This window comes from Rhineura floridana, chromosome 5 (assembly GCF_030035675.1).
Source record: "Rhineura floridana isolate rRhiFlo1 chromosome 5, rRhiFlo1.hap2, whole genome shotgun sequence".
Lineage (NCBI taxonomy): Eukaryota > Metazoa > Chordata > Lepidosauria > Squamata > Rhineuridae > Rhineura > Rhineura floridana.
The window spans coordinates 140,080,309-140,097,357 of record NC_084484.1 but is presented as its reverse complement, the minus strand read 5'-3'; the positions used below and the strand labels follow the sequence as shown (position 1 = coordinate 140,097,357).

Here is a 17,049-nt window from a genome sequence, read left to right as displayed (position 1 = left end):
CCCATAGATTGGGCTCTACATCGCGCTTTTGCCACAACACACCCGTTGAGCGGTGCTGTGTGCGTGTTTTCTCCCTCTCTTTCCTTCGCGGGACTCCCACCTCGCGTTGCCCGTCTGTTCCTCCTCGGGCGGGAACGCCGGGGGACTCGGGGCCGAAGGAGGCGGGGAAGGGGCGGCTGCAGCTGGGGCAGCCGACGGACCCGGAAGTGGTTGCGCCCATTGGGGGCGCAGGGAGCGAGCTGTGCTGGTTGGTGGGTGGGGGAAGGAAAGGAAGAGGAGGGGGCGGCGAGCGGCTGGACGGATCCGCGAAACCGCAGGCAGAGAGGCGCGTTCGGGTACCCCCGTCGGCCGCCGGGCAGGGCAAGAGAAGTGAAGGAAAGTTGCCCGGCTCGGGATGCATTCGGATTGCCGGCTGCTGCGCAGGAGACGCGGGGTATGGTGAGCAGCCCGGAGCGCCCGCTCCCCCAGGGGACCCGGCAGGCGGTGGCCTCCCTCTTGCTGCTCCTGTTGCTCAGGCGGGATGCTGCGGCTCAGAAAGGTGCGTGCGGGACCCCCTTGGGAGGGCAAACTGAAGGTGGGGAGGGGGGAGGCGGGAGGGGGGAGGAAGCCTTCCCGCCTTTCTTCCTTGGCGCCCGCCCAAGAGCCCACAGAGTGGGAGTGTCGCCCTCAGTCCCGCTTCCCGTACCAGAACTCTCAGGTGTCATAGGATGCCCTGGAGATGAGAGGGGGTTTAGGTGGTCAACTACGCTCCGGTTCCCCGCAGTTTTTACACGTCAGCGAGCTTCCTTCGTCCCCCCCTTGACTTGAGATTTTGCCCTCAGCAACTCCGAAATCGTCCTTGCGAGCTGTAGAAAGAACTGCGGGATCTTGACTTGGTGTTTCCCCTTTGAAGCCTGTTGAGAAGGGAGAGCTTAAGGCTGTTTCTTCACTTTTTAAGTCGACTGTGTGAGGGGAAACAAGCGCTTCTTGGTAAGAAGGATAACCTGGGAGTGAAAGATCTGAACGTGTGCCAGAGAAAGGCTTAAGGACCAGAGATCACTGCAAAGCCTGATCATGTTTTCACAAATTATAGAAGGCAAAGATTTAGAGGGGCTTGGGCTTCTTGCTTCAAGCATTGCCAAAGGCACATGTCACCTCCACATACATCATAATGTGTGATGATGGTCTGAGCATGTCAGTCACTGCGTGCACTGGGGGTTTGGCAGTTATTGTCTACAGCTTCCCATTGTGGGGATACCACATGTGTGGGAAGTGGTTGACATCCATGTATGTCATATGGTGCAACCTCCATGCAAGCAGTGAACATGGTAAGTTCTGCACAGAAATGGTTTCATGTGAAGAAGTGATCTGAAACCAGTTTTTCATTGCGATGGCTGAGTGCATACTACAGTGCCTCTGAGAGTATCCAGATGGCCTTTCCATTGTTAATCTCAATAGGCCCCGTAGATTAGGCATTGAGAGAGGGCAAGTCAAAGAAGATAGGAATTCTGAGAAGGCTCAAGACCCAACCCCTCTCTTTTCAAGAATTAAACACTGCACCTAGTTTTTGGTTTCTCCAAATTTGTAAAGTAAAGGACAATGGCGTATCATCCTGAGGAATTTTAAGGAGTGATACTTGAAATAACTCCCATTTTTCTTTGCTGGGTCTTTGACCGAAATAGAAATTACTACATTTTTCTGTAGGTTGACAGACAAGATTATTAAATCACATAATAAAAAATAGGCAGTGATTTAAAGCCAGTTTTTATTTGCAGTGATTCTCTTGTGAGGCTTTTAAATACAAGTGTGGGAGTGTGGGATAGATTGACTAAAAAAATTAGTTTGGAGGAGGAAATCCCTGAAATCCTGTGTGTATGTCATACTTTAGTGTTCCCTTCCATTGCATTTGGCTGCATTTTTATATTATTTACAAGACATAAATTAGAAGACAGAGAACGAACGTTGAAAACTTATTACAAAACTGTCATATGATGTACTAGATGGGGCTTTACAGTATATGGATTTTGTAGGATTGCCTTTAACATGAATAAACTGATAAAAGGTGGTCTGTCCATGGAACAAGAATTGCAGACAGCTGTACTTGTTAACAAAAGATTTATGTTAATTGATCTCCTGTGTAGAGAGGGGAGGGGGGCAGCTCGTATTACTTTATGGAGCCCTTGCTTCCTGAGAGAAAAGATATGGAGAAAAGTCTGTCCCTTCCATTTGTAACTGTCTTGAATTAAGCATATAAATGCATTTTTGTTTTACCAACCTCCCCCCCCACAAAATCATAAACTTTGTCGTGGTAAAAGTTGGTTCCTGTGCAGCATATGGCATCTACAGGATTACTCCTAGTATGCTTGTTGTTGTCATAAATATCTACTTACTGTCCTAATGTGCTATCTACATAATTTACTCGTATGCAAGGAATCAAGCATGCTTACTTGCTACTTCATCTCTGAGATTTTTCTGAGAAAATGTATGAGAATTTTCTTTTTTGTCCCTGCCTGAAAAAGCCATTTTTCAGAATAACCTTGGAATATTATCAGCCATTTTTTGTGGTTGCTGACATCCCGCCCCCACCTAGTGCCCTGGAATGATGCTTGTTTGGGGGCATTGTGGGAGCTGCAAAATGGTGGTCAGACTGCTAGGATGATGTTGGGAGGCCCCATCCATCAGAAACAGAACTATCAATCCTTGAGAATATTCAGATATCCTTAATTTCTGTACCTGCAAATAGTGTGGGTCATTTTGTGAAGCCACTTTCATTCAGCTCTGCATTTCAGCCAAGGTTGGCTCCTCAAATTGTTTACAATGAAACTACAAAAGATTGCAGTGTATTACTGATATTTGTAAGAGAGCCAGTGTGGCATAATTGTTAGTGTGTTGGACTACGACCTGAGAGACGAATCCCAACACAGCCATGAAGCTCACTGGATGACCTTGGTCCAGTCACTGCCTCTTAGCCTCAGAGGAAGGCAATGGTAAACCACCTCTGAATACCGCTTACCATGAAAACCCTATTCATAGGGTTGCCATAAGTCGAGATCGACTTGGAGGCAGTCCATTTCCATTTTTCATTGATATTTGGAGTGTTTATAGCACTATTCTGGTGGTCCATGTCAGTTTATGTCATAATACAGGTTTTTCAGGCCCATCATTCTGGAGGAAGTGGATAGATGGAGCTGTAGATGAAGTTGGGGGCTGCCTGATAGTAAGATGTCAATGGCAGCTGATGACTTAGATTGCAATCCTCACCCTACCTATGTGTGAGTAAGCCCCATTGAATAGGATTTTCTTCTGAGTAGACATGCTTAGGATTGTGAAGTTAATCTCAGTTACAGTGTCTCCTCACCTCCTCAGCTTAAATGAAAACAGATTTACCAGTAAAACTTAAAAATGTAAAAGTGAACTGTATGGGTAACCCATTCAGAGGAAACATTTTTATATATAAAAATATGTGCAGACACTAGACTCCCTCTAAATGGCTGAAGATATTGTTGGATCCTGTTTGATTGTCCATGCTCCAAAATGCAATGAAGAGAATCCTAGCCATTCACTCTAGTGTCCACTGTATCTATGCCTGCGTGTAGGGTGGCAAAAAAACAAAAGAAAATGAGGGTGCCCTTATAGAACTAAACCAATTTGCAAAAAAAAAAAAGTTGTGGTGTCACTTGAGTATCTGCTTTGGTGCTCAATCTGAGAGTTGGTACTTAATCTGAGGGTTAGAACAGATAAAACCTCCTGTAGTGTATGGATGAATGAAGCAGTGCTTGGTTTACGTTCTTGTTTTCAAGACTACATGTTAAAGAATGGAGGAACGGTTCTCCTGGCAGGTCATATGTGCCATTCTAGGAAGGCTTCAGAGACCAAGAAACGTCCCCTTAGTAATGTTCTAGTAATCTGGGAAGTTTGATTTCTCACCAAGATTTCTGTACTGGTTGTGGGCTTTCTGTAGGCTTCTGGTTGGACACTGTGGGAAACAGAATACTGGACTTGATAGTCCTTTGGTCTGATCTAGTAGGACTCTTATGTTCTTATACTATAGTTCCTCTTGTATAAACAAATACCCTGAATCCTTCTGTCCAATTCTTTCTGATATACTTCCCATCAGTTGTGGTAGTGGAATTATTAGTGTCTACATACACAAACGTGTGTGCAAGCTAGCTGGCATTTGAGAATTGGGATGTGCATCCTACTGGCCACATCCTCTTGAAGCAATGAACAGTATCCACATTTGGATGCATGCTCCTGCCCATGCCCAATGCTGCTCTTATTTCCTAAACAAGGGTATACAAAATATTCTACCGAATTTATCTAGGGAAATTCCATGAAGGAATTCTAAGACCATGAGGCAGAAAGGAGGGAAACCATGTGAAAATCAAGGAATAAGCTATGTTTCTCCTTTATTGAAATGTTGAGGTGGGAGAAAGATCAGATGATGCTTCCTGACCCCAAATCAGGGTGAGCAATTAAATTCCAAGCATGAAATTAAAATTTCTGTTGAGTTTTTTTATGACAAAATATTTGATTGTAGTTGTAATACAATATGATGCTTGAGAGAAGGAATGGGGAAATTAACAGGTAAAATAATATTACTTTGACAAAAGCAGAAATAATGGATTCCTATATAAGCAAAGTCTGCTGGTTACACTTGGTCATGCAGATAGTTCTATCATTGATAATACTGCAGTAGTGTATTAGTATTCATTATTCAATCAAGATTCAGTTATTTCTAAAATATAAACTTATAAACTCCTAACGGTCAAGAATCCTACTTCTTTAAGATTTCTGTGGCAAATGCAGGCTTGGCGAGAAATACTAGCTATGCTTGCATGTTATGAGGGCAAGCATGTGCAAGCCTTGGGCTCTCTTCCTCTGGTGCCCGTGAACAAGAGTTTGGAAGTTTTCACATCTAATTTAGACTAATCATAGCATATTGTGACATACAAAACCAGACAAACTATGGTTAGTCTTAACTGATTTCCTAAAATAAGCCAACTTCAAACAACAGGAGCATCTCGCTTGGTGGAGTGGAGCCGTAACAATAGCCTCCCAGCAGCAGCATCATTACTATGTATTGGGAGGGGTGAAGCAATGGCAAAGTTGCATGGATACACCGGTGGAATCAATCCAGTGCTTCCTCCAGTGTGTCCACACAGCCCTGGCCTCACTTCCACCTCCCTCTACCACTCTTGGTATTCAACAGCAACATTGCTTCTGGGAGGCTATGTGCCTTACAGCCCCTCATAAAAGCTAGCAAGGAGGGGTGATATGCACTTCTGGGGGGTAATTGGGATGGAAAACTTGTCTAGTTTTCCTTCAGAGGAACTCTTGCAGCTCAGTCCTAAGCATCTTTACTTGGAAGTAGAGCCCACTGCTTTCAATAAAACTAATTCTCAAGAGAGAATGCATAGATTTGCTGCGCTAGAGGAAGAGGAGATAATGGTTGGTTGTGATCTGGCAAACCTAGCACATGCTATGTAGTATGAAAAAGGAAACTTATCTTTTTTCCATTCAGCGTAAAAACCTTTTGCAGCACTATCACTCTTTCATGAATTTGACAGGTATATAAAATCTTCATAGAACCATAACATAGTTCTTTGGGTAAGGACCTTACAGATTGCTGGACAGATTTTGTGTATTCTTTTCCCTATCTGTACTCAGCTGTCATATGTATTCAGATATTCTCATTAGCAGCCACTTCTAGAAATGCTATCTGTTAATAACTGGAAACAAGACTGTTTCCTAAACTGTTATAAACAAACTTTTAAAGGAAAATAATGGCATATGGCAAACTGTGTGACAGCTGAATAACAGAATGTGAATATGGATCGCAATACATTTTTTAAAAAAATTGTGAGCAGACCTGTGGAAGAAAGAAAGGTCATAAATTTGAAATAGTAAATTCTTAAATAAAATTTCAAAGAAACATCATTACTATGCAGGGTATGGTATTTGTTTTTTAACTAATGTTCTTGTGAACTTGCACTGAAAGGATAGCATTTAATGTAGCGTAGCTATTAGTGCACTTCAAGACGTGGAAAAAGCTAGTATAATGCAGTCAAATGACTCTGTGGGTCATAGCTGTTGGAATCTCAGCTTTTGAATAAGCTTTTAGCCATTTTGAAGATCTGAGGGATAGCTAGTTGTTAATTCTAACACTGATTTGCTGTTTACAAAACACACAAGAAACATGGCTTTAAAAATACATCTATTATACTGTACAAAAATGACTGAATGGTAGTTTTGCACTGATACAACTTTATTTTAGGTTTTATTTTTTAATACAGCACTTATATTCAACAAAAATCTTTGGGATTTTTTAAATGTTCTATATATTTATTTATTTGATTTATATCCTTCCCTTCCTCCCAGTATGAGCCCAGGGCGGCAAACAAAAACATTAAAAACACTTTTAAATGTCATAAAAATAGACTTTAAAATATATTAAAACAAAACATCTTTAAAAGCATTTACAAAATGTTAAATACATCTCTTTTTTTAGGGGAAAAAAAGGTTTAAAAAGCAGTTCCAGCACAAACACAGACTGGAATAAGGTCTCTACTTAAAAGACCTGTAGAAAGAGGAAGGTCTTCAGTAGATGCCAAAAAGATAACAGAGATGGCACCTGTCTAATATTTAAGGGGAGGGAATTCCAAAGGGTGCAACCACACTAAAGGTCCATTTCCTATGTTGTACAGAACAGACCTCCTGATAAGATGGTATCTGCAGGAGGCCCTCACCTGCAGAGTGCAGTGATCGACTGGGTATATAAGGGATAAGATGGTCTTTCAGGTATACTGGTCCCAAGCTATATAGGGCTTTGTACACCAAAACTAGAACCTTGAACGTAGCCCGGTAGTTAATAGGTAGTCAGTGCAATTCTTTCAGCAGCAAGTTGACATGTTGGCGATACCCTGCCCCAGTAAGCAGTCTCGCTGCTGCATTTTGCACCAGCTGCAGGTTCTGGACCAACCTCAAGGGTAGCCCCACATAGAGCACATTACAGTAATTCAGCTTGGATGTTTCCAGTGCATGGACAACAGTGGTCAGGCAATCCCAGTCCAGAAACAGCAGCAGCTGTCTTACCAGCCAAAGCTGGTAAAAGGCACTCCTAGCCACTTAGGTCACCTGGGCCTCAAGTGACAAAGGTGGATCCAAGAGCACACGCAGACTACACACCTTCTCTTTCAGAGGGAGTACGACCCCATCCAAAGCAGACAAGTGACCAGTTATCCAGACTTGGGAACCACCAACCCATATCATCTCCATCTTGCTAGGATTCAGACTCAGTTTATTGGCTCTCATCCAGCCCACCGCCGAGTCCATCACCGGTCCAGGGCTTGCACGGCCTCTCCTGATTCAGATGTTACAGAGAAATAGAGCTGAGTATCATCAGTGTACTGCTGACACCTTTGGCCCCAAATCTAAGAACATAAGAAGAGCCTGCTGGATCAGGCCAGTGGCCCATCTAGTCCAGCATCCTGTTCTCACAGTGGCCAACCAGGTGCCTGGGGGAAGCCCACAAGCAGGACCCGAGTGCAAGAACACTCTCCCCTCCTGAGGCTTCCGGCAACTGGTTTTCAGAAGCATGCTGCCTCTGACTAGGGTGGCAGAGCACAGCCATCACGGCTAGTAGCCATTGATAGCCCTGTCCTCCATGAATTTATCCAATCTTCTTTTAAAGCCGTCCAAGCTGGTGGCCATTACTGCATCTTGTGGGAGCAAATTCCATAGTTTAACTATGTGCTGAGTAAAGAAGTACTTCCTTTTGTCTGTCCTGAATCTTCCAACATTCAGCTTCTTTGAATGTCCACGAGTTCTAGTATTATGAGAGAGGGAGAAGAACTTTTCTCTCTCCACTTTCTCAATGCCATGCATAATTTTATACACTTCTATCATGTCTCCTCTGACCCGCCTTTTCTCTAAACTAAAAAGCCCCAAATGCTGCAACCTTTCCTCGTAAGGGAGTCGCTCCATCCCCTTGATCATTCTGGTTGACCTCTTCTGAACCTTTTCCAACTCTAGAATATCCTTTTTGAGATGAGGCGACCACAACTGTACACAGTATTCCAAATGCGGCCGCACCATAGATTTATACAACGGCATTATGATATCGGCTGTTTTATTTTCAATACCTTTCCTAATTATCGCTAGCATGGAATTTGCCTTTTTCACAGTTGCCGCACACTGGGTCGACATTTTCATCGTGCTGTCCACTACAACCCCGAGGTCTCTCTCCTGGTCGGTCACCGCCTGTTCAGACCCCATGAGCGTATATGTGAAATTAAGATTTTTTGCTCCAATATGCATAATTTTACACTTGTTTATATTGAATTGCGTTTGCCATTTTTCTGCCCATTCACTCAGTTTGGAGAGGTCTTTTTGGAGCTCTTCGCAATCCCTTTTTGTTTCAACAACCCTGAACATTTAGTGTCATCAGCAAACTTGGCCACTTCACTGCTCACTCCTAATTCTAGGTCATTAATGAACAAGTTGAAAAGTACAGGTCCCAATACCGATCCTTGAGGGACTCCACTTTCTACAGCCCTCCATTGGGAGAACTGTCCGTTTATTCCTACTCTCTGCTTTCTGCTTCTTAACCAATTTCTTATCCACAAGAGGACCTCTCCTCTTATTCCATGACTGCTAAGGTTCCTCAGAAGCCTTTGGTGAGGTACCTTGTCAAACGCTTTTTGAAAGTCTAAGTACACTATGTCCACTGGATCACCTCTATCTATATGCTTGTTGACAGTCTCAAAGAATTCTAATAGGTTACTGAGACAGGACTTTCCCTTGCAGAAGCCATGCTGGCTGTGCTTCAGCAAGGCTTGTTCTTCTATGTGCTTAGTTAATCTAGCTTTAATAATACTTTCTACCAGTTTTCCAGGGACAGAAGTTAAGCTAACTGGCCTGTAATTTCCGGGATCCCCTCTGGATCCCTTTTTGAAGATTGGCGTTACATTTGCCACTTTCCAGTCCTCAGGCACGGAGGAGGACCCAAGGGACAAGTTACGTATTTTAGTTAGCAGATCAGCAATTTCACATTTGAGTTCTTTGAGAACTCTCGGGTGGATGCCATCCGGGCCCGGTGATTTGTCAGTTTTTATATTGTCCGTTAAGCTTAGAACTTCCTCTCTCGTTACCACTATTTGTCTCAGTTCCTCAGAATCCCTTCCTGCAAATGTTAGTTCAGGTTCAGGGATCTGCCCTATATCTTCAACTGTGAAGACAGATGCAAAGAATTCATTTAGCTTCTCTGCAATCTCCTTATCGTTCTTTAGTACACCTTTGACTCCCTTATCATCCAAGGGTCCAATTGTCTCCCTAGATGGTCTCCTGCTTTGAATGTATTTATAGAATTTTTTGTTGTTGGTTTTTATGTTCTTAGCAATGTGCTCCTCAAATTCTTTTTTAGCATCCCTTATTGTCTTCTTGCATTTCTTTTGCCAGAGTTTGTGTTCTTTTTTATTTTCTTCATTCGGACAAGACTTTCATTTTTTGAAGGAAGACTTTTTGCCTCTAAGAGCTTCCTTGACTTTGCTCGTTAACCATGTTGGCATCTTCTTGGCCCTGGCGGTACCTTTTCTGATCTGCGGTATGCACTCCAGTTGAGCTTCTAATATAGTGTTTTTAAACAACTTCCAAGATTTTTGAGTGATGTGACCCTCTGGACTTTGTTTTTCAGCTTTCTTTTTACCAATCCCCTCATTTTTGTGAAGTTTCCTCTTTTGAAGTCAAATGTGACCGTGTTGGATTTTCTTGGCAATTGGCCAGTTACATGTATGTTTAATTTAATAGCACTGTGGTCACTGCTCCCAATCGGTTCAACAACACTTACATCTCGCACCAGGTCCCAGTCCCCACTGAGAATTAAGTCCAGGGTTGCCGTCCCTCTGGTCGGTTCCATGACCAACTGGTCTAGGGAATAGTCATTTAGAATATCTAGAAACTTTGCTTCTTTGTCATGACTGGAACACATATGCAGCCAGTCTATGTCCGGGTAGTTGAAGTCACCCATTACTACCACATTTCCTAGTTTGGATGCTTCCTCAATTTCATATCTCATCTCAAGGTCTCCCTGAGCATTTTGATCAGGGGGACGATAGATCGTTCCCAGTATTAAGTCCCTCCCATGGCATGGTATCACCACCCACAACGATTCTGTGGAGGAGTCTGCCTCTTTTGGGGTTTTGAGCTTGCTGGATTCAATGCCTTTTTTCACGTATAGAGCGACTCCGCCACCAATACGTCCTTCCCTGTCCTTCCGATATAGTTTATATCCAGGGATAACCGTATCCCACTGGTTTTCTCCATTCCGTTATGCTCACTATATCAATGCTCTCCTCTAAGACCAAGCACTCCAGTTCTCCCATCTTGGTTCGCAGGCTCCTAGCATTAGCGTACAGGCACTTGTAAGCAGTGTCTCTCTTCAAGTGTCTTTGGCACTTGTGGTTAGGCCTGTGGTAATTTTGCTCTTCTGAATTTATATCCTGTGCCCCTGCTCTCACAATGCCTACTTCTTGGCCTACCCCTTTTAAAATTTCATCTCCTGCTGACCACTCCCAAGGGCTTCATATAAATGTTAAACCTACTGCATCCCCCCGCACAACTGCCAGGAGGCCAAAAGACAATCGCCCAATGCTGTTATCTGAAAACAACCCTTTAGATAGGATTGGAACCACTGTAAAACACTGTAAAACACTGCCTCCAATATCCATCTCACCAAGTCAGCCCAGAAGGATACCATGGTCCAAAAGCTGCAGAGAAATCAAGTAAGAATAACATCTAATGTAAGATGTAATGTACTTATTTATTTTATGTTTAAATCAAGGTTAAATAAACCTCTCAGTTTTGTACATATGTTATAGTTATTTACCTGGGAGTATTTATTTATTTATTTATTTATTTATTATTTATTGCATTTGTATAAGCCCATTTAACTTTTCAGTGAGTTGCCATTACCACAGGGCACAACAATAATTGTTTGAGTCTTGCTATGGAAGTAAATAGCAATCACGACAAATAACATATGCTACTATATCCAAATCAGTTTTTGAACTTTTTTTTAATTAACTGCAAGATCAAACAATCTTTACAAAACCAATTTCTTTCAATTCTGTAGCAATTAGAAAAAAGGAATTAAAATAAATTCTAATTAAACAAATAATCAAAGTCATTGGAATAAGTTTGATGGACCCTCACTTGAGTAAGTGTAGCAGTCATTGTATAATGGGAGAGGGCCTCTTATGGATCATTAACTGATTAAGGAATAGAAAGCAGAAAGTAGGGATACATGGACAGTTTTCCAAATGGAGGGCTGTAGAAAGTGGAGTTCCCAAAGGATGAGTGTGGAACCTTTGCTTTTTTAACTTGTTCGTAAATGGAATGAGGTAGGCAAGTTTGCTACCAAATTGTTCAGGGTGCTTAAAACAAAAAGGAATTGCAAGGAATTCCAAAATGATTGCTCCAAACTGGTTGAAAGGTAGTAAGATGAAATTCCATGTAAGCAAGCGTAAAAAAAAGGTAGTTTCACATATAAGGAAATGGTAATGACTGACCATATATTGGGGCTGTAGTGGATAGCTCAATGAAGGTGTTGACCAAGTGTGTGGCAGCAGTGAAAACAGCAAATGCCATGCTAGGGATTATTATGGAAAGCTGCCAATATGATAATGCCTTTATGGAATCTATGGTGTGACCAAAGTTTGAATACTGTGTACAGTTCTGGTCACCTTTCCTCAAAAAGGCTATTGTGGAGCGGCAAAAGCAATTGTGCCTCTGTGTACAGCAGGGCTGTGGAGTCGGAGTCGGGAGCAATTTTGGGTAGAGTCGGAGTCGGACAGTAGAAAAATAGAGGAGTCGGAGTCGGAGTCAGACAGTAGAAAAATAGAGGAGTCGGAGTCGGAGTTGGAGGTTTGGTGTACTGACTCCACAGCCCTGGTGTACAGATTGCTCGGAATCAAAGATGGGAAGAGTGCTGTTGTACTCTGATCCTGCTTGCAGTTTTCCCATGGGCATCTGGTTGGCCACTGTGAGAACAGAATGCTGGACTTGATGGCCTTTGGTCTGATCCAGCAGGGCTCCTCATATGTTCTTATGAATATAAAGATGATGAACACTGACTCAGAATTTTGCAAATTAATTATTTTAGCAAGATGCATGCTCTTTTAAGACACTTCAGTGAATTGTGGGACTTTGCATGCAGCAAACTGGCTCCAGTTGGTAGTTCCCAGAATGCAGCTTTCCTTGACACTTTTTGTAGATATAATGATTTTTTTAAATTCCCATAGTTTCAAATTTGCTTCTGTTTATAATCACATTTAATTCTGCTGAAATTATTAGTAGAGAATCTGCTCTAAAGTGCTTTCAAGGGCTATAATTAACCCTATATTAAGGCCAGACAAGATCCAATTTTTGTTGAGGCAGAAGCTTTGTAGAAACTTAAGAATCAGTGCTTCATCCTTAAATGTTGATGAGGAGGTCACTTGAAAAAAAAAGAATAATCTACGTTATACATTATTCTTTAATCAATAGTCTCGTTTGAATTTTTATGCAAGTTTGGTGAATAAAGGATGCAGGTGTTCCATGGTTCTCAAGCCAAGATCAGCCATTCTAAAAACAGATGGGTCTTAGCTAACCATATAGCTCTTCAAAATATCCATGTGCTATTGCTGCATTTGTGTATAATGCATACCAGCTGATATGGCAGATGGATACCAGATATTGATTTAAACTTCAGACCGAAGTTATGAACTGTCAGCAGGGACAAGCTGAGATACTGTTGGCAGGAAAGTGAAATAACTCTACCTATGTCTCTTTGCACATACAAATATTTTTGTACTTCTTCAGGTAGTGTCTCTATCTCTCTTTCAATCTTTATGTAAGTTTGGTGAAAAGTGGATGCAAGTGTTCCATGGATCTCAAGGAGGAGAGTACTCACTATGTGAGATGATCTTTCAGCCTGTCTGCCCTAAGACCAAGAAATAGCAGGAATCAAGGTAATTTCAAGAGCCTTCTTTATTCAAGAACAGACATACATGGAGAAACCTAGTTAGGACCTGAGTGTGTTATGATGCCCCATTATTTGACAGATACAGGTTTGAGGCTTGATTATCACTAAAACAACCAAACCAAAACATACTGCTTTTCAGGAATGTTGTGTAGTTAATTTTAAATGTTAAGCCTTGTCTTTCAGACAAGTACTTGAGCTGGTTTAAATCCTGATAAAAATGCTGCCTCTTCTGAAATGTACAGTAGATCCATTCAGAATTATCTCTCAGCCAAGCTTCAGACATCATGGGTGCATTCACAGGGGTAGTTCTCACCATGGTTTTACATTATGTGGACAAGCCATAGTAAGCCTGAACAAAATGTCAGTCTGCACTCCTGTGCAGCTGGCAGGTAGGCTTCAGCTGAGTTTACTTTGAGTTTCAGAGAATTTTGCTAAGTTTATATGCAAACCAGGAATCCTTTTTTTTTTTTTTAAGTAAACAGCTATTTGCTAAACAAGGCAAATTCAAACCATGGGTTGTAAGCTAGCTTGTTTAACTAACCATTGTTTGCAGTCTATATGGTGCAGAGTGCATTTACCAGCTTGTTCCCTCCTAAACTGAACAACTTAAAGAACAACATCAGTCCAAAATGAGAGGGAAAGCTTGTTTTATCAAATCTTTGATGTATCTGGTTAAATACTTAAAAGGGTCCACAAATATGGTCGCTAGAAATAAGTGACCAGAAACATTGGTGACCATCAGGAAAAGCCTCCAGGCTATTCTGTCACAGAAACAATACTGTTGTGAATTTGGGGGTTGGAATGGATGATTCCTGTGAGTCCCCTTCCAGCCTCTGATTTGGAATCCTGTGCCTTGGAGGAGGGGCTGGCTCTGCTGGCTAGATGAGTTTCTTTTGTTAAGCTAATAGAGTGGCCAGTTTGCAAATGGGTCTTTCAAGTGCCCAGCAACTGGTGAATGGGCCAGGAAGATCCTTTTGTCATTTAAACTCTGCAGGAGAGCCTTCCCCCCTCTCCTGGCGGCTAGCACAGATTTGGGCTTTGAGTGTGTTTTAGAGTGCCTAGAGAAGCGGGGACACCTTTACCTTTGGAGCAGGCAGCGAGGCTATATCTCTGCATGATGGCTTTAGGATGCCTCGTGTAACACTGATGGAAAAGCTGGATATTGGACTGCTGATGCCTTGAACCCCTCCATCCTAAGCTCAGGTTGGAATGTGGGTAAATAAATAAACCATATTTCATAAAGACACCGCAGTCTCCGCTGACCTTCCCAAAGGAAACCAAACCCTGGACGAGCGCAGGGACCCCTGAAATCTCACCGCTCGGATATTGGGGAGGTGCGCAACAATACTTTAAAAAAAATATCTGCCAGCAATATATGCATCTTTCAAAATGGTGCCAGGCTGCTTTGCTGAGATATAACACCATTGTGGTTTGGAGATGAAGAAGTTGCTACAAACATGTAGCCTGCTGCTCTTGCCTTGGATAGCCCTCGTACCATCCAGTGAATATAAAAGGGGTGCACTTACTTTGCCTCTGTGGAGGAAGAAGTGAAAAAATGGCATTCTTGCTGGTTGTTAGAAACAATGATTGACTAGCAAGCCTAGCCAAAATGTTTAATTTGGGAGACCTAATATGGTATGGCACCAGGTATTCACTGTGATTTTAATAAATGGTTGAGAGTGGAACGTGTTCTAAGCCACCGGAAAAATCTTCCACTCCTTTAGAATTTTATTCTCTTCATTTGAGAGTAGAATGAGTTTTGGAAGTGGGAACTGATAGCTTAATGTGCTGTGGGCCATGAACTGAAACGCGTAAGCTGCATGTTAAATCTATTATACATGATAACTAAGCAAAATCATTGCCAGTGTTCAAAACATGGGCATGTTTATAACCCTAGCAACAAAATTAATTTTGTGAGACAATTACTAGGAGGAATATTGGGAAGAAATACGGTCTGCATACTTCCTAAGTGTATATTTCTAGTTTTTAGGATGTATGTAACAGGCAGCTTGTTTTCAGGGATTCCATTGAGAGTACCTTTTCCTTATTTGGTAATGAGCACAAAGGGGATTTCAACTTTGAGTCACAGTGCAACTTGGTTCACTCATAGCAAGGTATTATCAATGGGAACTTAAAGAATTTGTGGTTGAATTGCTGTTAGGAAACATGAGTGAGTGTATGTGAGAACTGTGGTACACTACAGTTTAAATCTAACCTACAAAGGGAAAAACCTCTTTTATGAAGTTAAAGATTTCTGGGAAAGTATTTTAATTCTGATTTTATGTAGTTTTTCATAATTAGGATAAGCGTTAAAATGAATCTCTCCTCTAATAGTGTTGATTAATGGGTGTGCTCCTTTTCTTGTTTCAGTTGGGTCTCTTTTTCTTGTGGACCTGAGTGATTTTGTGGATTTATGTTCCTGATTTACACATTTTATTTTAAAAGTTGTTACTCCCTTTCTCAACAGGAGGGACTGGGAAATTGTCCAGAAAATTTACCAGTGTCTTAACTCGATAGGGGATTTAAGATCTAATCGCAACAGAAGTAATAATTAAGCCAATCTTTTTTTAGAAAAACAACGCTGAAAATCTGGAATTGCTGTTTAGGAATAAAATATTTATTCAACCTGCTTAAAGGCCCATAGATGCACGTGCTTTAATTGTTTTGGTTTTGTGTTCAGATGAATGAATGTAACTCATATTACATGGCTGGCATGGTGGAAGAAAAAAATTAAATTAATTGCTTACATTTTTTAAATCATGAGCTGAGCTTTTCTATTAAAAATAATAGCCTGCATTTTTCAAACAAACTCCCTGCATTGAAAAAAATCTCCTGAATTATTGGAATGGTGGCATCACAATAAATTAAGAAGATTTTTTGAGTTACAGATTAAACCTTTAGGAACTGCTTAACTTTAGTCATTGGCCTGGTTTGCACATGATGCTAAACCAAACCACATGCAGTACAGCAGCAGAACAGCTGGGGAGGAGCAAAGCAGCTCCGATCTCCTCTTCTAGATCCTGCATGCTCGTGCATTAGCCACTAAGCCATAGTTTTGCTTAGTCAGGTCAGTGACTGACTGACTGACTGTGTTGTTTCACTGTGTATTTTTATATTGTCAGCTGAGAGGTTGAATCTATGTGTAGTATGACTGTCATTAACCAAAGACAATAACCCTGTTCAGGCACATACCTGAACAGGAAATATCAAGCTATGTAAGAGGCATGAGACTGCACATGCTACGCCCACTTGCTATCAGGGTTCCTGATCATGTGAAGGGTTCTACTTTCATTCAAGTGAATGTGACTAGATTTCCGCTTTTAGAGCTTCTCAACTCAACGTGGGAAGGTTTGGAACAGAAAGGTCAGGTGTCATGCATGTGCCCCATGCCTCCCAGTTGATATTTCTGTTCAGGTATTGCTCCTGGACAGAACAACAGTGTCTAAGGCATTGAGGAAAAATAAAGTGGTGGACACCAAATTGTGACTGTTGGAAAGGCAGATGTATTGCATGGATAGTGGATCCGCCAAACACAAACAAACCCAGTGCTCAGAAGGATTGAGTCTATGTTGGAAATGCAAATCCCATGTGATCCTAAAATAATGTTATTACTGTTGGTTTTTAAGGAGAAAGTGAAGAGATTAATAATGCAGGATTTAATCTGGTTGTTAGTAGCACAACTATCAATAGCAAAAATCTTGAAAAAATTAGAAGCACCGAGTATAAATGTTGGTATTTGTTAGAGTTTAAAACTTAGATATTGTTTAAAATGTAGAGAAAAACGGAAGTAATGAAGTGAAGTTTTGAAAAAATGATAACTGATAATATTTTTATCAAATTGGAGAAATAGATGGACATGTAGATAGCAACCTTTTTTTAATTCATAAGGAAGAGCTGAATGAAGTAGAAACAGGAAAATATCAGCAATGATATCCCATGTATGCTGAATATGATGTGATGTACTGTATTATAATTTCTATAAATAATAGAAAAACATTTAAAATGAGATTGTGGCCATTGGAACCCTGTCTGGAGGGGCGGTTGAGTTC

The 17,049-nt window shown here is 41.5% G+C and overlaps 1 protein-coding gene across 3 annotated transcripts in view; it reads left to right on the top strand.

Moving 5' to 3' along the window:
• The first annotated feature begins 223 nt into the window (after positions 1-223).
• The window catches only part of DCBLD2 (discoidin, CUB and LCCL domain containing 2), a 60,904-nt gene continuing 44,078 nt past the window's right edge, over positions 224-17,049 (top strand). For 2 of the 3 annotated variants that reach the window (XM_061628237.1, XM_061628236.1), the window contains exon 1: positions 224-538. In XM_061628237.1, coding sequence (XP_061484221.1) covers positions 436-538 — 103 coding nt within the window. In that variant the 5' untranslated portion in view covers positions 224-435. Of the gene's footprint in view, positions 539-821; positions 970-17,049 lie in introns of all 3 variants that reach the window. The other variant, XM_061628238.1, reaches the window with a different exon arrangement.